The sequence below is a fragment of the Diorhabda sublineata genome, chromosome 8, assembly GCF_026230105.1.
Source record: "Diorhabda sublineata isolate icDioSubl1.1 chromosome 8, icDioSubl1.1, whole genome shotgun sequence".
Classification (NCBI taxonomy): domain Eukaryota; kingdom Metazoa; phylum Arthropoda; class Insecta; order Coleoptera; family Chrysomelidae; genus Diorhabda; species Diorhabda sublineata.
The window spans coordinates 5,880,329-5,906,504 of record NC_079481.1 but is presented as its reverse complement, the minus strand read 5'-3'; the positions used below and the strand labels follow the sequence as shown (position 1 = coordinate 5,906,504).

Here is a 26,176-nt window from a genome sequence, read left to right as displayed (position 1 = left end):
ACAGCAAACTATTGAGCAATTTAAGTAAACAGCTGATCTACGTCAAACTGGCGGCCGTGGGGTAAGCAATTGATTTTGTCGTATGTACCTTTGTTAGCTTTTCTTGGTTTTTCCGATAGTGAGAGTAATATTGTATTGTTTTTTTTCCTTCATGGTGTTAAGAAGACTCCATAGATACTTTTCAGATCTGAACTAATACAGCTAAAACCAAGTATTTTGGCAGTTTTTTTTAAATTAGACTTTCAAGCAATTTACAAAATTTAGGATAATTGTAATAATTCAGGGAGTTGTGGAGAAGTAATTTCGCACTTCTTTTAGTAGCAACTCTTTAAGTGATTTCACAATAACACTGGAAATAATAAGGTCTAAAATCGATCACATAAATTCATAAACCTCAAAAACTTATTACAAAAGCATTTGTTTACCCCACGGCGGCCATTTTTAAACTGGCGTTAGCTCATTTTGACGTTTCATTAGATTCCCCGTACATCAGTACCATGGTATGACGTCAAGTATCCGACGCCAAATTATAATAAAAGGTATAAGAGGGAACGTCTAGTTGATTTGTTTTTATTTGGGAAGTAGAATCAATTTCGTGAAGGATTCGGTTCACTTCTGGAATGTTCCTGATAGAGGAAAGCTTGTCCTTTGTAAATCTTTGTCGTGTAAACATACTTTGTATACTTCGCCGAATAATCGATTTGTTCTCGGGGTTTTGGTTAGACAACAAAAAGTTCGTTTACGGTAAATCAACATTCTGAATAGTTTACGCATTACAAAGGATCCTAAATCGATTAACAACTGATTCGAAATCGATTCTAAATTTGACATGCGAATTAAACTATATTCATAATCGATTCCGAATCGGAATAGGATCGCTGTGACTCGCATGATTGTTCACCCTTTTTTGTGCCATAAAAAACAAATAATGTCTTCAATATTTTTTTTTCATGTTGTTTATTTTTTCGGCGCATTACAGATTAAACTGAGACTTAAGTTTAAAAACCAAAAAGACCCCGTTCAATCCTCATGGTAATTGGGTTTCGGCCAATTTTTCTGAAACTAAGCACAATGATAGTTTGAAGTAAGCTAATTGAAAGTTTCCCCAGCCCCTGACGTGTTCGAAGATACCATGGGAGGAAGGGTATTGGTTTCAGCCAATGGACACGAAACCCCAACCTTTCTCTTATAGTCCAAGGGTACCATAAGCAGGGATGTCTAACAACGTTTCTGAGACTCCCCTCCATTCAGAGTACCCTTGGACAGTTCAGGGGTACTTTTGAGATGGTTGGATACGTTTTGGGACTTCGATCCCTGCTTCAAACTACTATTGTGCCAAGTTTCAGAAACCCCCATTCTTATGGTACCCTTGACGCTTCAGAGGTAGTTTTGGGGGTTCGTGCTTTCTGAGACTTTCAGAAAAATCGACCAAAACCAATTCCCTTCCCCCCAGGGTACCTTCGGACATTTCAAGGGTAGTTTTAACGGGATTGAGGGGTTCTGTTTACGTGCACATTGAGACATTTAATCAGCTTGTTTCAAACTATCACTGTGGCACGAAGCCCAATTCCATAAGGATTTAGCGAGATCTTTTCAACACTTTTTTGGTTTTTCAAAATATAAAAATTCTATTATTAATCATATTATTATTTTGATTAACAAAATACGAAATTTTATACATTAATTCCATCATTGTGAAAATCATAGAATGTTACAAAGAAAGCAAGAAAAAAAGAAATCCTAACCTAACCTCAAAATTTCTAATAATTTATAAAAATTGTTTAAAATATGATATTCAATTGTTTTTATTATATTGTTCGTTTTTGTATGTAAATTAACACGGCATTCTTCTAAAAAAATCCTAAAGTATAGTTTTCAAAGATAAATTGAGTAATTTATGGTTTTGAAATTTTTTATTGATCAAAAAGTGTTGAAATTTTGATTTTCAAACTTAATCTCATTTTTATCTTATTTATACCGAAGAATTAAGCAAAATGAAAAAGAATTTATTGAAAATATCAATATCTCGATTTTTTATGACCAAAAATAGGGTGGAGACCATTTCCAAATAATAACCAACATGGATGATCAAGAAAACTGGTGGAAATTGAAATACCCAACAAAAAATTTGAAAATTTATTTATGAAGTTAATTTTACAAAGTGCAATACAAAAGAAAAATAAATATAAAAAATAAAATTAACAAACTATTCCTAATAGCTTATGTAAAGTGATGCTTAAAAATTACAACAAAAAAATACTGACCACCAACATTGTCAAAGTATGACTAGGAAAAATATACATAAAATAAATATTGAATAAATATTTTAGTAAACAATAGAGACTCCTCTAAAATACATGTAGCCACTTACAAGAAATCCTACGACAATCGCAAATACATAATTCAAGTGAAAAGTATGACCCGATTGTTCTCTAAAAAGAAAAAAAAACAAAATAAGACTTCAGATTAGCAAAAATCAATTTTTAACACAAATTTGGTCTCAATCTTCTTACTAAGATCCAAAGACAACAGTTTTAAATTGAGGAAATGAAATAGAAGGGAAGTTACACAATTTTTGAATAGGAAACTTCTTTCAAACCATTTTAATAGTGTTTAAGTGATTAAGCATAACTACCCGAGTCGACGCATTAAATAATTCGATTTTTTTGTTGCTTTTTCTTTACTTCGAATTAGGGTTGTGAACAGGGCAAATGTCCAATGTGCTGGACATTTATAAAATGGACAAATGATCAGAAATTTTCCCAAAGCGTTTTTAAGTGCCAAAAGTTTGGGCTCTTAAAAATTTTCTATTAGTTTTCAATCATAACTGATTTCTGTTAACAAAGTTGCCCTAGTTGTCAGTGGAAAAGCTCAATCATATTGGGCATTTTTGTATTTTGGCATTTGCCTTGCATTTTTTCATGACATATGCCCCAACTTATAGATGACTGTGTATTATCACTACTTTGAACCCAACCTAACTAAAACAATGATAGATATTACCACTAACACAATTTTTATTGTTTTTAAATAACTGTAAGAAATACTATCCAAAAGTCTTTCTCATTGATTTTAGATTCAATTTAATGGAAAAAACATCAAAATTTGTAAATTATTCTTTAATCTGATGTGAAATTGGTGCCAATCGCTTCAGAAAGATAAGCTGAGTCAAAATATACCCAAAACAGTTCTTTAAGCTAAATCCAAACAATAACAAATGAATATTAAATGTACAGTAATTATATGATTAAATTGAATAAAAATGATTTAAAAACTTACTTGTATTTTTTGGGAGACAAAGGACTAGGTGGTTGTACTCCTGGAACAGCCGAATCAAGATATACCATTATCCAAGTAAAATATGAACTTAAAACTCCACCCAGAATTGGTAACCAAATATTACTATACCTAGCAACATGTTTCCAGCTCGCTGCAAACATTTCCTGTCCGTCTTCCGACCATATTTGATAAGATATTAGTTTTTCTTCTAAAAATATTTGTTCAAGTGTGCTTCCTAAAAATATCCCAATGCAATCACAAAAATATTTGAATTATAAATTAACTATATACTAGCAAACTTATAGTCTACACATTAATTTATAATGTAAATACAATTTATGCGTTTAAAATAAACTATCAATTGATCTATTTATAAAAATAAACATCTGACCTACTAAAGCATAACCTCAACCTCATTTTATGTTTTGATTTGTATATTAATAAGAAGTCTCTACTTACTGTAGATTATAAAAAGTTTTACTGTAAATATGAGTACTGAGAAAAACAGTCCATAAGCTGCAATTTTCCATTCAGTCCAAATTGGTACATCTTCCTTAATATTATCTTTTCGTACAAAATAATATGGAGATGTTGAAGACCGAGCACTTAATCGTTCACGCAACATTTTTAAACGTTTGGTTATTTTTAAAAAAATCGACTTTTTTCAGATATAAAAAATTCAAAATAAAATGTCATGAAATCAACTTACCTTATTATAAATGACGTAATTGTAGCGGCGCCTTAGTGACATAGGACACAAACTAAACAAAAATGATGTAATGGAATGAAGCTAAGACATACGTGAAACATACTATTATTCCAAAACACGTATTTTTAATATATGGTAACAAATATTAAGTAAATTATGACTGTTTCTAAAATTGTGAAAGTGAGATACAAGAAATTTGATTGAACAAAGTCTGTTAAGATTCATACTATCCCACATACTGTTCTTCTAATGAAATGCGCGACATGTTAGTGCATAAAATAACGTCTTTAATCGTCATTCCAGACGATGACAAGCTCTTTAATTATTGTTTTTATGTAAAGTATATTACGATATTCAGTAACCCATACTTAGGTCAAAGATCTATATTTAAATTATATTCCCGTTGGTATGTAAGAGTAGCTACTGCTATAATTAAATTCAGAGTTGATCCAGGATCAGCTGAATCACTTATTAGCTAATGGCGGATCCTAGCCCCAACGAGATTTTCATTTTAGTTTCGATGGTAGTTTCATATTTAAATCTGATTTACGCTGCTCATTAGAGCTGATGCAAATAACTATGATCTATGATCAGAAATATCATCATCATCATCATATTATCAGTTGATTGCGGATCCCAAACCACAATGAAATTTTTATCACAGTTTCTGAACGTCTCGCTAAATTTTCTGTGGAAATTTCAAATTTGATCTATAAAAACCTTTGATTTTTATTATATTTTTCGTCTGTTAATTCTTCCATGATATTTATTCAGTTGTGTAATGGATCCAAGTGTTTGATAATTTGTATTGAGAAGTTAGCAATGATTTTCCCACTCACACGGATTTTACACTAAATGTTAATATTAATACGTTATTTTTATTATTATTATGACGCTGCTTATGAAAATTGATACTAAATAACCATACGAGGGGAATACGTAATTTTTAAATTTCAAGAAACCATTCCCAAACGAAAAAACTGGTCAGCTAATCTCATTTATCTACTTATACATTGGGGTAGAAAGGATCTTAACATATGGTTTGATCAGTTTCCGAACAACAGTGAACGAGATCCGGATTACTTTCTGATCGTTCATACCGTGATCGGTTTAACCTGATCATATTTTCCGAAAAGCCTTTTAGTAGAAAGGATCCTATCATATGGCTATGACCCGATTACTTCGATCAGTTATAGGTTAATCCAATCATAATTTCCGAAAACCCCTGTTGTTTTGCTACTGCCACTATATTACGATAAAAAAATACTCTAAAACGTATGTCTTAACTTAATGTGCTATTCGTTTTTTTTCGTTCGTCGTTCGTTCACACCGAACCTTGATCTTGAGTCGTTTATTTTCATTTTTCAAATGAGTAATGATCAGTTGGTGTGGTGCAACGAGTGAGTATAGAGTTGGATAAATATAAATAAAACATCGATATTTTATCGTATTGACTCACCTTTCCGACCCGCGTTAAATGAAATGCAGTGCTGGTGATTAAGGACAACAAAGAGAAACAATAAATCATGGCAACCCAAAAAGAAGTTGGCGTAGGCGATTTCGTCCTCATGGACAAAATCGACCTGGAAAATTTTATGAGAAATCTTGAACTAAGGTTAGTATGCTATTCTAAAAGAACAACCGTTGGGTTATTCGATAATAGGGTCAGTCCCAGGTGCGTGACAGGTGAATAAATAAGTATATAAACAATAACTAATAAAAATAATTATTATGGAACGTATCCAGTTCATAAAGAATGTCGATTCGAGTCTTGTTTATAAGGAATAATTTTTTTAAACCAGATTAGTAGACGAGTAGAAAGCCGGTTGGTTTTTTGTTTATAAATAGCCATTACTCAACCCTCTTAGAAATATTATATAAATCTTGTATTTATATTCAAAAGTAGTTAGAAAAAGATAAAGTTTTTAAGAATGATTCTTATTAACAAAAATGAATCATTGCAAATATATTTCTTGATATAATAATAAAAAAATGCTTGTCATTTATTCTGAGGTAATAATAAGTTTTTGTAGATGATTTAGAAAATAGTTTGGTTTATATTTAAAAAATTAAAATCATCGTTGACACGGCGAAATATATTACTTAATGCAGCTATTGATGTAAACATTGAAATAAACTTTTTTTTTTAATTTGAATACAGGGTGACTCATTAAGAATGAGATTTGACGTCGTGAATAAATTTTTGAATTGTTTTTGTAATATTTCTCACGTTTATTCGAAAATAAGAAATTTTTGTTCTATCAAGAGAATATTTTTTTTATTTGTTCAAATTTCAAATTATCAATTTATATGAGATAGGTACTTAATTTATCTCTCTATAGAGGAAAAGGAAGTTAATACGTTATATGATGGTATAAATCTATTATTAGATATTATGTGACAGTATTTTTTACGTAAAACTATATACAGGTGGTTCCAATTAAAACTATCCATAGAAAATATGGAAAATCATATACAGGGCGAGGTATTTTTCATCATGTATATACTCATTCATTCCCACCAGCTTTTTTTCGAAATGAAATGAAAAGTCGAGGAAAAGGTTGCCAGATAAGAATACAGGGTGTTCCGGGAAAAAATTCGCGAGTGTTTCGATGACGTGAAAATAATGTTGCGACAAAAAAAATTTTCATACGAGTTATAGGCATTTAAAGTTGCGAAATCAGAACTCATATTTTAGTATATTTTCTAAATATTGTCCCTCGAAAAGTTACGTATAAAAATAATAAAACAAGTTTCGGGTTTTCATTGGTCTTTTCTAACAAAAAAAACAAAAAAATAAGACCGAGTGCCGCCACTGGATTAAGTATCGATAAATTCGAACTATGCTCATCGTGTAACAAAGTAACGATTTTATCGACAAACAAATTGCCGACAGTTTTCCCGCGAATAAGTATTTTCTTATAATAATAATTATTCTAATTGCGTAGAGATAATATCGTTCACGGGGTCTTAGGTAAGAAGAATGTTTTACAATTAGGAATCCGTATCGGTTTTTATTTTGGTTCCCATGGCATCGCTATAACCTGAAAGTTTCCGCTTCCTACAGTTCATAGGTACTAAGTTTGTACATATACAGATACAGAAAATAACGATTTTTTCAAATGTATTCTACAACTTTCTAACTACTACGAAAAGAAAGCTGAATAACCCACATGTACGTAAACAAAATGATAAAAAAGACATACGAATTTAGATTATTATTGCCGCATTATGTATACAACTGATTGAAGCCAGTGACTTGTCTAAAAACCAACCACCAACGTCCTCAGACTACTTGGCCGATAAGGTTATGAATCTTTTTGATTCTCTTAGACCTGGAGTGATTCTCCACTAAGATTCCATTTGATTCTTTAGCCACCCATTCAGCTGTGGCATCTCATGAGGCCACAGTGGGGCTCTGGTCCAAACTATGCCTCTTACCCCTTCTAATGGAGTGGTTTATCAATGTTTTCTAACTTTATAAAGTCTGCAAATCTTGGTGACTTGTCAGATTTTTTGAATTTAATTTTTCTGGTGCGCTGCTGATTGCATCTGTTTCGACTATAAGCTAAAGGGGAGGCAGGTTGCCATTACCATTGTAATACTCGGTGTTCAAATGTCTCAAAATATTTGTAAATTATAAAAAATTTCACCACTGGGATTGCGAGGAACTACAAAAGGTTGTAAAAGCGTCTTTGTAAAACCAAGAAATTTTACAAGCGGGCATCAACATCGAGTGAATCAGTCGGGAGAACTGACGGTTTGATCACTATAACAGAAATTATGAAACCATTTATTGACCCAAATTTTGACAAGATTTGCACTCATGTAAACGACTTATTATGGTTGGCAAATGGTAAATCCAGTTACAAAGCGGATTGGAATTTAATGTTGTTGCTGTTTCAATAATGTCATCATTTTTCGAGTAATACATCTCGAAATTTGGACATCTTTCATCTAAAATAATATTATAGCGATCAGAATACATGGAAATCTGAATATGGTAGGTAAAGCAATACCACCCAATCCAATTCTTCAATGTTCGCTTCGTACAGTGCGGTCTTCCACTGTCGATTTGTAGAATAACGTCTTTTCAGTTCATTTTTCGAATAAAGATTGCTTCATCCGATTCTCCATCAACAGTTTGTCCAGTTTACAGCAGTTCAAATAGAACGATTCCGCGTAAACCTCACCAAATACCCAAAAAGAGCCTTCGTGGGACGCAGTATTCCGTGGTTATTCATTTTTTAAGAGCCCCTTTCTGCGTTTTGGAATCGTCTTAAATTAGATATAAGATACACTCCGTCAATGTTGATATTCAGGTGTCAGTCGGCGTTGTGCTACAACCACGTAAACTTGTCCGCCATTTTTTATGCTCCCATCGAGAGTGATTCGTTTTCTACAGGCGGAAGGCCATAGTGCTGCAAAAATCCATCGGAAAATGAGTCGTGTGTATGGGGAAAACTTTATGAGTGCTGGTGTTGTGCGTGACGCATGATGAAGGGGGCCAAGGACGCAAATCTGTAGTTTCAGATGACCTGGATCAACGAGTTGAGAAAATGGTTAAAGATTCACCATTACTACGGAATTTCCAGAAGTTTCAAAGTCTGTTTTGTACTCTATTGGTACTGAACGATAAGGCTAAATTGGCGGCAACTTTCTTTGAAGAGTGTATTGAAAAGCTTGTCCACAGATATGAAATCTCTTCGGTGATTATGTCTAAAACTAACCGTATGTGTATCAATCTTTTGGTAAAAAAATTATTGTTTTATATGACTGAATGATCCAAAATATAAACTTATTAACTCAAAACAAATTTTATTCTTATAAAAACATAATTAATAAGTTTAATGGTAAAATATCTGACAATTTTCTACCCTTCTCCAATCAATTGTCCATTCCGATTGAAGTACCTCCAAAACATGTGATTTGAACGTCTCAACATCTTCTTCAGGTGTAGAAACGTTGATTTAGTAATTTATTTTTTATCTGCGGGAATAAGAAAAAATCGTCGGGTGCTAAATAAGGACTCTACGGTGGATGACCCATCAATACGAAGTTTTGACTGTTCCAAAACGTTTTTGTTTGAATTGATGTGTGGGAGCTCGCATTGTCGTGGTTTCCCTGATTTTTTCGAACACTTCTTGCAAACAAATGCTGGTGTACCATTCAGAATCGACCATTTTACGTTGCTATAATGGAATGGTGAAGACGTGTTCAGTTATTTCAAAAAAACAGACAAACAAATTAAATAAATAAGATAAATAAAATATTATAATAGTTTACAAAACTATTTTAGTGTCCCTTTTAAGTATATTTTATCCGTAATCCGTCACCATCTAATAAGGCGTCGGATTTAGGGATTTAGGGAGGGTCTGAAGCCCCTGATTTCCTTAGTGGACCCTTGGCACCTCTACTTCTTAAACCAACACTGGTTTGATATTGTTTCTTTGGTTAAACTAACTCGGAATTTCTGGAACCGTTGGTGTAAACTAAAGTTTACCTTGAATCTCTGAAGACGATGAATTCGATATCGAAACGCCTGTCAGATAGTGTTAATTGTGAGTGTTATTGTAGTGGTGGTGTGAACAGTGTATTCAGTACTTTGGTTAAAGGCACGTAACGGAATTTTTTTCTTTAATGAGAGAAATATTTCTTTCTAGTTTAGTTGTATCTAATTTTCTAATAATCCAATAGATGGTGATTACTTTAAACATAAATATTTGTAGTTTTATTATATGTTAAAAAATATAGCGTTACCCCCGTAATCGGATTTTTTTGTTAATTCAAATTTGATAAAAAACGCGCGAATGATATTTTCCTCAATAGAAAAATTGGCAAAATTCCATTATTTTTTTATATTTGCGCTTTATCGTTAAGTGGGCATTTTCAAAAATATCTCCAATTCTCGAAATTATCCTCAACACATCATTATTATTTATGGATATGATACAATTTTATTATTATTATTATTATCACCTGTTGTTTTGTAACAATAGTTCAAAAGAGATTTCTTGGATTATGTAATGGAAACTTGATTTCTTGACCTCACTTAATATAAATATTTAAGCAGATAATTTTTAATATCATTTCAAAATACCGATGTTTGTTTTAAAAAAATACCTAGTGCGATCCACATAGATAGAAATGTCATAAACAAAAAAATTGTGATTATTTTTCACTTTTCATTTCCACGCACTTTTCAGAACGTCTGACTTAAGCTTCTATACCTCCAAAAATATGATCTATCTTTAGAGTCAAAATGTTCGTACATCGTCTGTTTAATTTCATCGTCTCTGTTGAATCTTTTACCTCTTCAGTTTTTCCAACAAAAAATCGAACGGTGCCAGATAAGGGTATATGGTGAGTATTCAATCTCTGTTAAACCACATTCGTGTACGGTAGCCTGGGGACTGGAGCATTGTCATGAAACAAGCCCCCACATTATTTTGCCATGCTTTTTTTCGATAATTTTATGTGCCCCGTTCATAGTTTTATTTGGTTCCTTAAGTCAATCGGTACTATAATATTGTAGCCATAACTGTTTTGGGGCTTTTCATGACCTTTGCTTTTTTTGGGACGACATATCTTCTGGATGTCAGATGATAGTGCGAGGATGGCCCTAGAAACACAAAAATTTTGTTCGATTCCCATTTTATAGTAAGAATAGTCAAGCTCCTCCTTCATTGTTGGACAATTTTTGACTACCGAGCCATTTTTTCAAGTCTAGGAACAGAAAATAACCCTAAAATAGTGGGCTAAATCTGGCGAATGGGTTGCATGAGGTAGCAATTTAAATCTTGATTTATTAATTTTGTCCATTGCAATAACGGATGTTTGATCTGGTGTATTGTCTTGATGAAACAACACTTTCTTCTTAGCCAAATACGGCCGTTTTCCCTTGCTTTCTTCGCTCAAACGTTGCAATAATAATAGTTTTTCCTTTTTCAAGATAATCAAAGAAAATTATCCCACACGCATCCCAAAAAACCGTTGCCATGACCTTGCCTGCAAATGGGACGGTCTTTGCCTTCTTTGGAGTCGGTTCTCCCTTTTCAGTCCATCGTTTTGATTGCGTTTCATCCATCGTTATGGACTGCCAAAAACTCGATGGACACAAACGCGGCACCAATCTTGCACACAGTTTTCTCTTGTACAAATTTTCAGTTAATACGCGATGGAACTCGTTCCAATTTATTAGATCGAACTTTTTCGGTTCTCGCGGCTCTGAAAATCGCTCACATGTTAATATAGATTGATATCACCATCTTCAGAAGAGATATAATTCAATACACGTCGAGGCATTAGCCAGGAAGGTAGTTGTTTTCTCCTTTGAAGAACGGCAGAATACATTTTCGAAATATTGAATTTCGAAATAGAAATCGTAAATCATCGTCTTGATTTTAGGTCTCTTCTGTTATAAAATTATATATTTTTTTAATTTTTGTTAAGACAGATTAAAATTTTACGTTTCAACTATTTTCAATCTATATCAAAATATTTTGATTTAAAACTTACAAGTGTACAAATCACACAAATCTCATAGAGCTAACTGGGACTAAACTACAATCATGAACACCGAAGAAATAATTCCCAGTTAAAGAATAGTAATCAGCTGGTAGTTGTCGCGCTCACCGACAAAATATTGGTTATTCATTATGGATGATTCATGTTAGATTATGTATATAATCGAATATTTGATATTTATGTAAATTAAATTTACAAAAACACTAAATTATGCATCATCGTTATGAAAACTTTGAAAACAACACGATTTATACTTTTAAAAATATTCGGTGAGTAACATGAATATTATTTTGCATTCATTAATGATCTGTATTGACTTATTGATTTATTTTTAATGATCTCTATTCTATAGTGTGTCTCATAAATGTTTTACAGAAGTTATTCGGGATTAAAGGTCAAAATTTGAGTTTTTTTTTATTTTTCTCGAAAACTGTACGTTTTTTTAAAAAAAAACCTCCAACCAAAGTTGTAGATCTTAAAATTCTGTACAAAAATGGTGATTACGATTTTTTTCCTAAGAGCTACCATTTCTGAGATATCGCGCCACCTGTGAGGTATCTAGTGTACACGGCGGGTTTTTTTACCGTGGTTTTCCCTCTAGGTCTCCTCCACTAACTAATGATTATTGTGTTAACTATTGTTTTGATTTCTTTAGATATTCTGACTCTTGAAAGTCTACTTTAACCGTCAGGTCTTCTTCTTCCTTTTGCTGGATGTTCAAATGTGGTCAAAATCACTCAATTTGGACATTTGAGCGAGACTAATCTTGGTACGCGCTAGAGAACACAGCAACCCGACTTTTTTACAGCCTCATTTGGTCCTACAACTTTTTTCGTAATGTCCAAAAATAGTATTGAGTACATTTTCTGCAGAAGGTGGTACGTACACTTGAACAGAACCTTTAGCACTAAAAGAAATAGGTATATGAACGAAAAATCATCAGGGATCATTTTTGTAGAGAATTTTAAGATCTACAACTTCGGTTTGAGGTTTTTTTTTTTGATAAAACTCACCGTTTTTGAGAAAAAGTCAAAAAAACCTCAAATTCTAACCTTTGACCCCGAAAAACTTTCGAGCATACTTAGAATCGATGGGGATTTTGAAGACTTTCTTTATAATGTTAAACTTCAGCTCTCCGGGTATTTTTTTCTTCAAAGTTTGGTTTATGTTATAAAGAAATAACTTCACTTGGAGCATCTGCCGTTTTAAATCGTATAAATTAGATATTTTCAATGTCTCTTTTGTAATAATGTTTCTATAGAACGTTTACGATCTGTTAAGGTATATTAAGTTGCGACAGCTTTTTTAAGGGGAAGCGCCCAGACTGGCACCATAATTTTTACTATTTAATTGCTAATTTATTACCCAAAAAGCGATTTTATTGCTCAAGCGGTTCACGAGAAACGCGACTCCCCCCTACCTTAATATTAAGCTACGACGAAAATAGTTACGGACGCGCGCTCTTCGGGGTAATTTATTGCTAATCAATTGCTGAAAGATGGCACGGGTCCCAGATCCCGAAAATTACCAATAAATTACCCCGAAGATGTATTTTCATCGCCGAGATAGCGTTTCCGGGCTGCCGTAGCTTAAGACCGCCGAGGGGTTGTCGAGTTCGAGTCTTGGGGGTGGTTTTCGGGATCCGGGACCCTCCTTAAGTTCCATTCACTAAGTACAATCCAAAAACTCTCAGAATGATCGGGGTCAAACTCGAGATCACCAGAAATTGACGTATAGACAACACATTCAATCAGTAAGCCCAATGGTACGAATTGCTTTGTACAACTGCTGCAGAATGGTAAGAACATGGGGCTTCAAACCCAAAATGTTTAACCCGGATGTATAAATATGTTGTGCGACCTACCATAAGCTATACAGCTTTCTTATGATGGTCTAGATAAGTTGCAAAGGGCGGATTGCCCCCTTTGAAGACGTTTATAGAAAATGGAGGTGGAAGACATAGTCAGAAGGGGACGTAAACGTAGAAGAGCTTAGAACGAACACGTGGACAGGATGACCAGAGAAAGGGGCACGACGACCTTTAGGAACGCTTCCAAAAAGATGGATGGATTCATGGACATCATCATCTCAAGGATGACAAGGCATAAAGTCTTGAAGAAGAAGAAAGAACACAACGTGAAGCACAGCGATCTAACTGGGAATCTATGGTGTTTAAGTCGACTTCAATGGACAAATGCAGGGATTGCGGGGAAACATACGCTATTCTTAGATGAGCAGCTTGTAGACCCCACAATACAAAGATATTTAACCTATCAGATAGCAGAGCAGCCCTTATTTTAGTAAGAATGCGATATCCAATTGGTTTGGTCTCTAGTATGTTGTGGTAGATCCACGTTTCGTCCACTACGTAAAAAATCAGCGGTTATGCAGTTGACATCGTTGCAAAGTCTAAAGATGTGCTAGATTGATCTTACTTTATTAATATTCTTGTATATTCCTTGTTTAAAATACGTATATTTCGAAAATTACCGAAAACCTAATTTTCATTTTAATCATTAATGAATATTGGAATACCCACAGTTATCGCTGTATGACAATACGATAAAACGTTTATCAGTCCTTTAGAACCTTCAATCGATATTTTTAAGGTCGTTTTAATACTAAAAATTCCAAGGGAGCGGCTATAATACAAGGTATTCCGAAAAAAATCTTGCGCGGTAATAAGCTATGGATGTTACCATTTTTTTCTTATACTTTCGACCGATTTTGACATGTTACTACAGTATGAAATTCTGTAATACTGAAATACCCATTAACTCTAAAAGCAGAGCAATATCATCAAGTGAGCTCCCTCGAGGAGCCGTTGGATCATGTCGTTAGTGAGGGGGACCAGCGTGGGCACAAAGAGGGAAGCGGGTGCAAAGACGATTTTCATCGACGTGAGCCCCCTCGAGGAGCCGTTGGATCTCGTCGTTAGTGAGGGGGACCAGCGTGGGCACAAAGACTTAATCCAAGGAAATAATAGTGCTTAGGGATGCTACCTCATCTTACTCTTGAGGGCTCTGAACATACAAGGACCACTGAATCCACGAGACTTCCGAGACGGCTTAATTACCCCGGATGCTAAGATTGCCTCCACCCTTATCCCAGTGCTTTCAACCCGGATATCTAGGTAAAGCTTGTCAAAAGGATTTTATACATATCAAACAAGCCATAAGCGTCCGCAGTAGGGCCCGGTGCTAGCTACGCGACATCGCCGGAGATTCCCCCTTTTCGGCGGGTTAGGAATCATATCCCAAATTGTCAAAAGGTTTAAATCAATGCTCCTGATCGGATTTTCGAAGGTCACCAGCCTTTGGTAATTTTAAGTGGGACACCACTGGTATATCAAAAGGCTTATGTGCTTAATGGCGCTTGGCCAACCAATATTGTAATGTGAACATCCAGGGAATCAAGCGGATGTACTCAGATAGAATGGGCACCGTCAAGGAGTCGTTGGACCTCGTCGCGTTAGTCCAAGGAAGCCCGGCATTAATGCTAACTGACTGTAAATTCCCGATGGAAATCTGGAACTTCAAGACAGGAAACGTGACAAATCCTTTTGGTCTTTCTGAGGGTTTTGAACAAACAGGGTCTACGGAACCTACTTCCCTTAAAGCATCAGTTTCTACCGATGTCTGAGCTCTGACCGGTGTTTTTGACAAGGCCCGGCTCAAACGCCGAAATTTCAGAGAAATCTCTAAATACAAGCGCAAATATATTTCCTAACTTATAGCTTCTCAGACAACCCTCGTAAGAGCTAGATAATTTTGATAGCAGCGTTAAGTATATGTTTTATTATTTGATACTAAAAAAATGAGTAAAATAAGTAGATAAATTGGTATTTAGTATACCTAAACCAACAATTTACTATGCAAGTATATCATGCTTTTTTACACGCCCTGTATGTACACAATTTTGTTCGGAGATTCATCAAATATTCAAGAACATTTTGTTTTTGATATTATAAGTACACTATGATAATATAAATATTATTTAATTGTGTGGGTCTTCGTGACCTGGTTAAGTTACGTCGGGTCATGTTTGTTGTAGAGGAACCTCGTCTATAACCTCGATACTAAATTGTCCACTAATTACGTCATTATCTTTGGAAACCTGACTCATCGCGCTGATTTAATCGAGCTTTTCAATTTGCTTAAACCTTTATAGAATTGTTCAATGAATCACAACTCGTATCAAGTAGGTATTGCTAAAATAATTTTTTCTGCTCTTACGGGTGTGCTTTTCAAGTTTTGAGGTTAAAAAATCGATATTATCCATTAAGTTCAATACACCAAAACATGTAATTTGAACGCCTCAACATCTTCTTCAGGTGTAGAAACGTTGACTCAGTAATTTATTTTTTATCTGCGGGAATGAGAAGAAATCATCGGGTTCTAAATAAGGACTGTACGGTGGATGACCCATCAATTCGATGTTTTGATTGTTCCAAACCGTTTTTGTTTGAATTAATGTGTGACAAGTCACATTGTCATGGTGGAGAATGATTCGTCTTCTTCGATTGGTTTTCCTAATTTTTCGAACACTTCTTGCAAACAAATGCTGGTGTACCAGTTAGGATTGACCTTTCTACGTTGCTCTAATGGAGCGAGGGCGACATGTCCAGTTATTCCGACCATTTGCTTCGAACTTTTGTTGGATTTGGCTCGTCTTGAAACACCCATACAGTCGATTATTCTTTAGTTTCGGTTCATAGGCATAGATTCATGATTTTTCGCCTTTCCCGAACCTTTTTTTGAGCGATTGTCAAATTATGCGTTATCCAACGCGAACAAATCTTTTTGGCAGCCAAATGTTCATGCAATATTGAATGTATGAGAATGAAACTCACGATATACCTCATGAAGATCTTGCAATATTATTTTACTCACAGTATTGATGTTTTCTGGTAAAACAGCCGATTTTGGACGACCTTGACGAAATTAATACTGAAACGAAGTGCGACCAAGATCATCTAGCTCACACCGACACAATTTATGATTTTGTAAAGTTTTGATCAAATAAAATCAAATTGCAAACCGTACCTATCGGGATACATGAAGTAAAATAAAAGTTAAGATGGCAGTACTTAAAAATGTCATTAGCAGGACCGCCAACCATTCATAATTGAGGTTATTATAACAAAAACACGAAGTAATATTTAACCTTTAATTAGAAAAACTGGCACGAAAATTAAAAGAGGAACAAACCGCCGCCATGTTACGCTCAGTACTTGATGTTGACATTTCACTCATTGGGAGGTCTTTATGACAAATAACATATAACTAGAATGTGTGACGCCATCTACAAATTATGGTCCACGCCTAACTACTTAAGCTGTTGCAAAATAATCTTGTTGAATTAGGATGGAATCTGTTTTTCTTTCAACAATAATAAAAAATCGCAGTTTCCGCAGACAGTCACTACAAAAATAACACTGTCGAGTCGGGATTCTTCACCACCGAAAATCGTAACGAGTTAAATGTTCAATTCCGTTTTTTAACCAAATTAATGTTTCAAGTATCTGAAAACAACTCAATTGACAACACGTTCTGAGTACTTTCACGATTAGAAATGTCAATGTCATATTTGACATATTCACAACAGTGTTGCCATATCTCAAAAACAAAGTATCGATACTCGGTTGAATATATTCATACCAGGGTAATTAGAAGTGTTGTAGACCGTTTCCATTATCAAAAAACTTGGTGGGGTGAATTAAAAATACAAAATGTTCAAATTTAATAGTGTTCAAAAATACTTGGAGTGCAGAAACATGTCATTTTGTCACGTGTCGTACACTATACACGTACACTCCGAATATCTGGTAATTCATTTCTTTTTGCGATATCTCTTCTTCTCTTCTCCCGTATCTACTTCCCTTTCGCTTTCTTCGACCGTTTTATTTTTTGTTTATCTTCATATTTCCAAATCATTATTGTCACCCCCACAATAAATTCAATCGATTACTCGATTTGCATCCTTCAGTTGTAGTGCGCCACTTTTATAACAAATCAAATTTTCCCCCGCGAGAGTTAGAAAATTCTAGATATTCAGGAATTGCGTAATCAGATAAGCAAATGTCAAGTTACAAGGGAAACAACCTCAAATTGACGACCTGCCTCACCTTGTACAGATGCTTTATTTTCTTTTAATCATTCTCTCTTTGTTTATTGACGACGCAGAACGTTTAATCGTTTTAATAGTGGAAATTTGACGCTTGGATTACGGCCATGTTTCCTTGGCGCCGCGACCAGTTACCGCCACTCCAAAATTTCTCATATCGATGGTCATGGTAGCGCTCCAAACTCGGCGTTCGACATTTCGTATTGACCAAGTTTCCGAGAAGACGTTGAAAGTAAAAAAAATGTCTGCTACAAAATATTGTATTTGTAGATATATCTGTTGGTGCCATCAAAGGGTTTAAGCCGAAGCGCCTGATCGGCTTCTCAAAGGACATCTTCTACTTTATTTGTCGCAAATTCCTCGATTTTTGAAACAGCCATGGATCAAGTAAGCGATTCCACGGAATGCATTTTCTTAAACCTGGTTTCAATCTCTTTCAGGATCTAAAACTGTAATTCTTCGACATTAAGAGGTTTAACTTTTCCAAGAACACAATTGAGTTGTATAACTAGTGCAGTATTCATCACCTGACGCATCCTTAGTTGCAGCTTCAATCGGCCGCAGAATTTGTAAAACCGAATCAAGAATAGATGATTCTGATGTAGTTAGCAACGATGGTGAAATTTTATGACGAATGGTATATGCTATTGTATATACTGTTTACTTTAGTAATTTGGATAAAAATGGATCACACATTTTCTATTAAATCAGTTTATTAGAAACACATCGTAAACTATTGAAATCTCCACCCAAAAAAACAAATAAATAAATAAATAAACAAGCACTTAAGTTGTACAAATTAAGCGTTAAATAAAACGACATTTAGATGTTAATTTTTTTTGAAAACTTCCTTTTTTTTTCGATGTTTATTTTGCTACGACAGGTAGTGAGCCCTGCTACCCTAAATAATTAGTATGATTAAATATTTGATTTGGCGGAATTCTATATGTGTGGCAAGGTTGTTTGCTCTCGAGTTAATATTAAACTCAAAGAAAAAAAATTAATGGGACGGACGAAACTTTTCAGCTCTTGAAATGTTTATACTTTAATTCTTTTCGTAAAATATTGTGAGATTTATGAGGAGGTGCATTTACAACAACGTTTGCTTCTTGTCCAAATTTTCCGCCCAACCGTTGATAGTTTTTTTTCCTAGATATACGAGGGGGTACCCAAAAATAACGGGAATTATTTTTTAAATGCTATATATTTACAAAGAGAGACAAAACAACCTTATCCCCTTCAAAATACTCTCCATTACAAGTAATAAATTTGTCCCAGCGGTGCTTCCACTGTTCGAAAAATTGTTTGAACTCATCTTTAGAGATGACTGTAAGCTCCTGTCTCGTTCTTTTCTTGATGTCTTCAATGTTTCCAAATCGCCGTCCTTTCATGTCCCTTTTCATGCGTGGAAACAAAAAAAAGTCGCACGGAGCCAGGTCAGGCGAGTAAGATGCTTGGGGCAGCGGAACCATGCTATTTTTAACCAAAAACTGACTAACTGTGATGGCTGAGTGTGCAGGTGCGTTGTCATGGTGGAAGAACCAGTCATCTGATTGATGAAACGAGCTTCAAGATATTCCACTGATTTCAGATAGTTGATCAATTGTCTGTTGACGGTCTGTGCGCACGTGCGCTCTGGAATTCTTTCAATATTTTCATCGATTCGGGCAGTTGATGGACGTCCAGAGTGAGGTTTGTCATCAATCGACATTTCGCCATTTTTAAATCGAGAAAACCACTCATACACTTGAGTTTTCCCCATAGCATCATCTTTGTAAGCAGTTTTCAACATTAAAACAGTCTCAGCAGCGTTTTTACCGAGTAGAAAACACTTCACTAGTTCACTTAGATATGCCATCATAAAAAAACACGAAGCAGTAGTGAAACAGTACTAGCAAAAACGGTCACTAATAACGAACAGAACGTGGCAGGTCAACAGCCCGTGCTGCACTGAACTGGCGCTAGACAGGCACAGGCGGCAGAAATCAGTACTACAAAAGCTCCACCCATGGCAACTAATTTTTTACGTTTTTCTATCATGACCAATAATTGGTACACAAGAACACATCCAAAAGATGAGACGTTTTGTCGATGGTCTAGAGTAGTTAGCCATTTACTCGCCTGTAAATCGTGCCGAAACACACCGTTCGTGGAGAATAGCCAAAAGTTTTGCGCGTTTGGGTGATTAAACGGTCGTGTTTTTATCGTTCGTGTAGAATGGCCCTAGATTCTACCATAATTACTCTAGAATTTGCAATAGATCGCACACTGCACCATGGAAGTCGCAACTAAACTAAACTTAACCATCCTCACTAAATTGAAAACATACATTTGTATTTCTGATGAAATAAGTACTTTTGATACGTCTATGTAACCTTCGTTGATACACAGGGCTTCTGGTCTGTCCAAACCTTATTCTATTGCTCTGTACAGCTTATGGTTATAAAATATCAATTTTCTATTCTCGCATTTGAAAGGTCATTTATTTAGTGAATGGTTAGGCAGTTTTGTATTAGCATCCGGTAAGGCATGGATCATATACAGGGTCTTGAATCCAACGAAAATGCGTTCAATTTTTTTGCATTTCAATAAAAGTCTAAATAAACTTGTGATTATGTCCTAATAGACACGTATGTCTCTTAATTTCTATCTATAATAAATATTCCTTCATTAGACTTTATTTTTTATTACCCCTCGTAGTAGAAATAACAATATTTCATATATATTTTTCTCAATAACAAATCTACTTATGGATGAAATCGTGTTTTTCGTCAAACCTCGTATACGATTTAATAAAATTTGATATTTTTCCCGAAAATATCAGTCTTAATAGAATCAAGAATTTTACCAGATAATAATTATAATTATTTGTAATCTATTTTGTTAATTATACCCTCTTATGGGCCTCGCGTACCCAAACAAATTTTGACGAATGTGTCAAAATTAAGGCGTGGTCAAAAGACTGTACGTTTATTGTTTTATAAAATGTTTGTCTACATTAAGTTCACGGTCGACCGCAATACCATAAACTTATTATATCTGCCATTTTATTTATGTAAACTAAATCGGAGTTCAAGAACATAAATGAAACGGAAATCGGTTCCGTCAGTTCAAACGATCGAACTAAGAAGGTAAAACTACAATGATACGCTGAAATTATCCCTACCTATAAGGTACTTTAGGTTCTAATTCGCATAAAGCGTTTTATGATATTCTTAACCTATAAAAAGTTTATGTCCATATCGCTTTTGCTTTGTTTATATAATATATAATTTATTTGCAGTTGATGTGTACACAAGAAGTTGAATTGTAGATTAACATTTCATAAGGTCTAAATAATTATTTAGGAAACTGAACTAAACAATTTGATTTTTATGTTTGAAATATTCAAGTCGTGATTTAAATTTCGTTCTAATTACGTCATCGGTGACAGCAATCCATAGACTACGTGATGATTGTCGATAAAATATTTTATAATATCGGTTTTGTTTTTATTACATCTATATATCAATCGAGAAACAACATGGGAAGGGAAAATACGCATCTGTTGTACCCGAATTTCTGAGTGCTTTTTGGATATTTCTTTTTTTTTTTTTTTAGAGCTACTTGATACGACGAAAATTAGTCATCATATATGGGCAAAGGCACTTCCGCCCATTTTTCTTCAAGTCTATATTTAAAACGATTAAAAAATAACAGTTAGTTAAACTGTAATGTTACTTAAGTTGGTAATCGTGATACGTTTAAAATAATATTTTGTTCAAGCAACTTCATCAGAGCATGCATACTGTAGGTTGATCAGCAGTCGGGGTAAAACGAAATTTTCAGTGGCCTACTGACAGTTTCTATTTTAGTTACATTTAATACTTATGAAGTAAAAATCTCATGTTATGAAATAGGATTGTTTTTTTTTTAATAATATACGAGGGTTATTTGAAAATTTGAAAAGTAAAAATTGAAATAACTTCAACTTCGATTAACAATCGAAAAGGAGCAAGTAAATAATCATTAAATACTGCAATTGGTTAAAATGAGGTTATGTTGACATTAAGTTTGGAATAAAGAGGTAAAAACCTGAATATGACGTACTCATCTTGTTATAGTGAACAATTTTTACTGATAAATGATTTTTATCAAATTACTGTATGTTTTTTCTATTTAAAAACAAATATAGGTAGGTTCCAACTTAATTATTAATTAATACATTTTTTCCTTACATCAATAATGAAAATTAAATGAAGTGAAATCTTTTTACCTGTGATATCTTCAGTGTTTATGATTGTAGTTTAATCTGAAAAATTAGCTCTGATGAGATCTGCTCTCTGTTGCTCTGATAGACGCAACAACGTGCTGTGATTCATATTTTTTGAACCAAGACATATTTTTTTGAAGTTTATGAACGAATTGTCTGAATTTTCGTTCTCGCAAATTCAGACTAGTAAGTCTTAGAATGGTTAAAACCAAGGAACTATCGGTTGAAACTCGTGCAGTAATCGCGGGTCCTCATGGTCTAGGCAAAAGTAAACGTAAACATTGTCGCCAAATTAAAACTAACTCGACGTACCGTGGACTAAAACGTGAAAATATATATAGCATCCACTTTGGTGATAGAAAACGTTCAGGGCGGCCTAGGAAAACCACAAAAGTGTCGATTTGTAAACGTAAAAGAAAGTTTTATGAAAACACGGAGGCTCGGTAATGGTTTGGGGATGTTTTGGAGGAAAAACGACTAGAAACCTGGTAGAAATTTCGAAAAAAGCGTGAAATTTAAAAACAACATAACTGTGTGGCCGTCGAGCTCTACTATTAGCTGTTATATAAAGGGATTAAATTAATAGAATTCGTTAATTAGAAGCATTTACACTTTTTCTTAATAGAAATTCGTTATAAAGAGATTGTCGAAAAAATGTTTCGAAACATAAAGGTGTGTGTTGGATAATTCAAAGAAATTAAGATTTAGTCCTCGTCGTACAGCTCTCTGAATTGACCCAGTTGTCAACAACTTTGGATTTACTCTTCTTGAACCGCCAAGTCAGTTGCTGTCAGCTGTCACGTCACGTGCGCGCCTTCATACTCAACGTCCATTTCCTGTACTCTCTTGGATGTCAGCAACCCTTCAAAACATTTCTAACAACACCCAAACAATCATATGAAATAAAATTTTCACCAGAATTCGATAACGTGCAAAACGACTCAATTTTTCCGTCTTCGATCCCCTATAATCTGTATTTTCTTCTCTTCCTACCTTTGTCTGAAGGGTTTTAAAGTATGAAATTAAATTTTTTCGAAAATATGATGGTTACAAAAAAATTGTCACCGGATTTTGTATTCAGATCACACAAAATCGAAATCGACCAATTACAGTAAAAAAACTTTAATGACGACATGTCCTATGTTATTTTTTTTTAAATTTCAGATTCAAAAATGGTTACATCTATACTTACATTGGGGAAGTATGTGTTTCAGTTAACCCTTATAGAACGAAAAATATCTACGGGACTGACCAAATAAACCAGTATAAAGGTAAGTCAAACAGCTTAAGTTAACAGCCATAATTTTGTATCGGCTCCCAGCAACCACTCTCTGAATACCCGATGAAGTTTTGCGGCGAGTAGAGATTCTTTTTAATAAATCCTGGAACGTGAAAGATTGCAACTGCACTTTGAATATGTCGCAAATAGGATTATACTCGATTAAACCGGTTCGAAAGTTTATCTAACGGCTGAACTGATTCGGAATTGAGTTGTGAATAAAATTATTAACGGGCGATAGAGTTTTCCGTGTGGGTGAACCAGTTGAAGGTTTACAGCAGCTCTAATAGATACCCGACAAGGTCTGCTCGAGCATTTGAAATAGAAACAGATTGGGTTTTATCTGATTCGACTGATGGTGAAGTAATATTATTGTATCTGCTTGCTTATCTTCAGATTTTAGAAGAAGCAAAAGGGAGCTGATTTCAAAGGAGGGCACACGATTATCGATTGAATATAGCTGGGTAATTTAATTTCTTGGCCGGATAGTGAGGCAATGCTGATAATAACCGATTTATATGTGTGAAGTCGCGGCTGGTTTCCAAAGAAATCAAAACAGTGATGCACTACAAGTCAAAAGTTTTTGCTCACTCTATAGTTTGCGTTATACATAACAAAAAGCCATACGATCGATTTTTAAGAACATATATTTAAATATTTAATCATAGATGTGCTTTTATTATTTTGGTGGACAATTTCGAGAAATAATTCGGTCCCAATTGAGCTATATGATATCCCAAAGACGAGAATTGGAAGTAAGACACTGCTTTCTGAGTTCCCTGCTCAATTTGTCCCATAACAACTCAATTGGGCTTAGTTCGAGCAACTGTGACGGCCAAATCTGTACTTTCAGTACATTCTTCTTTTCAAATTCTTTCAAATACCCTTCGCACAACTTCGAGGAATCCATGGGATCGTTCTCATGCTGGAAGAAAAAGTTTTTGACGATTGGATGTTGGCCAAGTTTTATCAGGTCTCTTGTAGAAGTACTCAAAGGCAGATCCTTAGTTTCGTTGATCTGAGCTACATCTCTGGGCCCGTGAACTCTCGATCACGTTCACAATACGTTTCAAGCGATAGCTATTTGGCTTTACCCATTTTAAAACATTTAAAACAAAACGAACTTGACAAAAGATGTTTTAGTTCAAAAAGTATAAATCATAGCATCTTCTTGCGTCTCACAGGGACTAAACTATAATCATAAACATCGAAGAAATAACTCACAATTGAAGAATAACGAACGAATCAGTCGGTACTTGCAGGTTTTAACTTGTCACCGCCAAAATATAAACATGCGCTCGTTTAAACTAAATAAATATTGGACACTATTATTTATGGTTTGTAAGACAACGTTTCGACCTTCGCTTGACAATATCAAAGAGAAATTTGTTTATTATTTTGATGGTACGTTCATGTCCTCTAGTCTGGTTACCGCTTCGTTCCGTGTATTTCTCGTTGCAGACTTTCCGCGAGGCAACGCGTGTCCCACAATAACTCAATAGAGTTGAGGTCGGACGACTGTGACCGCCAAATCATCCCTTTTAGTACATTCTTTCTTTATAATTATTTCGAATACTCAAACATCAAATCATATAGGAGCCTTCGCTGTGTTTGAGTCGGGAGTACACATGGATCTAACATCTGTTCTTCCTTTGACGCCGAAAAACCTCGATAAAAATCTCTCCAACTCTAATAGTGTCTAATTTTAATGTTTCTAGCCAACTGCAACCTCTTAATTTTATTTTGACGCCTTAAAAGAGGTTTATTCACTGTTACCCTTCCTTAAAGGCCAGCTTCTCTTAATCTCCTTTTCTCTGTAGAAGTACTCAATCTCTGGGTCAGTGAGTTGTCGATCACCTTTATTGACAATACGTTTCAACCGATAGCTACTTGGTTATACACATTTTAAAACATTTAAAACAAAAGAAACTTGACAAAAGATGTCTTAGTTCAAAAAGTATAAATCATAGTACATTTCTGAGTCTCACATGGACTAAACTATAATCATAAACATCGAAGAAATAACTCACAATTGAAGAATAACGAACGAATCAGTCGGTACTTGCAGGTTTTAACTTGTCACCGCCAAAACATAAACATGCGCTCGTTTAAACTAAACAAATAACGGACACTATTATTTATGGTTTGTAAGACAACGTTTCGACCTTCGCTTGACAATATCAAAGAGAAATTTGTGTATTATTTTGAAATATAATGAATAAATTATGTGGTGGGCAAAAATGTTTGACTGTAATGAGACGATCAAAAAGAAATTCAGTTTGTTAATGGATACAATACAGTACCCATAAAAACACGAAGGTTCTGCCTTCATTTTTCTTAGTCTACGTCTCAGACAATTAATAAACCCTGTAGAATACAATACAATGAAAAAGTTGAGGAGTCTCCGAAGACGATAACATGGTTATCGAAAATGTGTAGTGAGTGTAGTGGTGTAGTGATAGTGTAAAATCAAGATTTCGTGGGAGTTTCTTGAACTAACTTTTACCAAAACTCCTATAGCTAAGTTGGAATTTCTGGAACCGTTGGAGATATTCATACTGAATAAATACACTGTTTACACCAACACTCACACTACACTGTCTGACGCGCGTTTCGATAACCAAGTTATCGTCTTCAGTGACTGAAGGTAAATTTTCCCACTAATAAACCTTCTACCGCGAAAAAAGAATTGTAAATAGGTTAATCAATCGTCATAGATTTAAGAAATCTCTATGCGAAATCACTTTTTTCCAAACCCAAAGTGAAAAAGAAGAAAAATTTGCTCTGATCTCTTTCAATCCTGTTCATACGAGAGGATTGGAAGGAATATTTAGTAGAGTGGGTTTTAAGCTGGTTTATAAATCCAACAACACATTAAAACAATTGTTGGGCAATCCTAAGAATATGAAATAAGTTGTGATTGTATATTGGGCAGACTAATTGGTCCGTTATTGTCCGGTTTAAAGAGCACATAGCTCATTTGAAATATGAACGGACCGGAAAA

General features: G+C 34.5%; 2 protein-coding genes across 3 annotated transcripts in view; one reads left to right on the top strand and one right to left on the bottom strand.

Annotated features, from left to right (window-relative positions):
- Nucleotides 1–2,122: 2,122 nt before the first annotated feature.
- On the bottom strand, nucleotides 2,123–4,014 carry LOC130448411 (ADP-ribosylation factor-like protein 6-interacting protein 6). Its single transcript, XM_056785781.1, has 3 exons — nucleotides 3,739–4,014; nucleotides 3,280–3,514; nucleotides 2,123–2,432 (listed from the first exon to the last, which is right to left on the bottom strand). The coding sequence occupies exons 1-3, from the start codon at nucleotides 3,902–3,904 to the stop codon at nucleotides 2,327–2,329; spliced, it is 507 nt and encodes a 168-aa protein (XP_056641759.1). The 5' UTR covers nucleotides 3,905–4,014; the 3' UTR covers nucleotides 2,123–2,326.
- A 1,300-nt stretch (nucleotides 4,015–5,314) lies between these two features.
- Nucleotides 5,315–26,176, top strand: part of LOC130448404 (unconventional myosin ID) — a 40,267-nt gene continuing 19,405 nt past the window's right edge. Inside the window, exons 1-2 of one of the 2 annotated variants that reach the window (XM_056785776.1) lie at nucleotides 5,315–5,603; nucleotides 23,058–23,164. In XM_056785776.1, the coding sequence (XP_056641754.1) occupies nucleotides 5,515–5,603; nucleotides 23,058–23,164 (196 nt within the window). In that variant the 5' untranslated portion in view covers nucleotides 5,315–5,514. The remainder of the gene's footprint in view (nucleotides 5,604–23,057; nucleotides 23,165–26,176) is intronic. The other variant, XM_056785775.1, reaches the window with a different exon arrangement.

Excerpts from the sequence above, each read along its gene's own strand:
- LOC130448411 (XM_056785781.1), bottom strand. The coding sequence starts at position 3,904 with ATGTTGCGTGAACGATTAAGTGCTCGGTCTTCAACATCTCCATATTAT. Across the intron at positions 3,515-3,738 it reads AAAACTTTTTATAATCTACA|GAAGCACACTTGAACAAATA; the intron begins GTAAGTAGAGAC and ends GGATATTTTTAG. Across the intron at positions 2,433-3,279 it reads TTGTCTCCCAAAAAATACAA|AGAACAATCGGGTCATACTT; the intron begins GTAAGTTTTTAA and ends TTTTCTTTTTAG.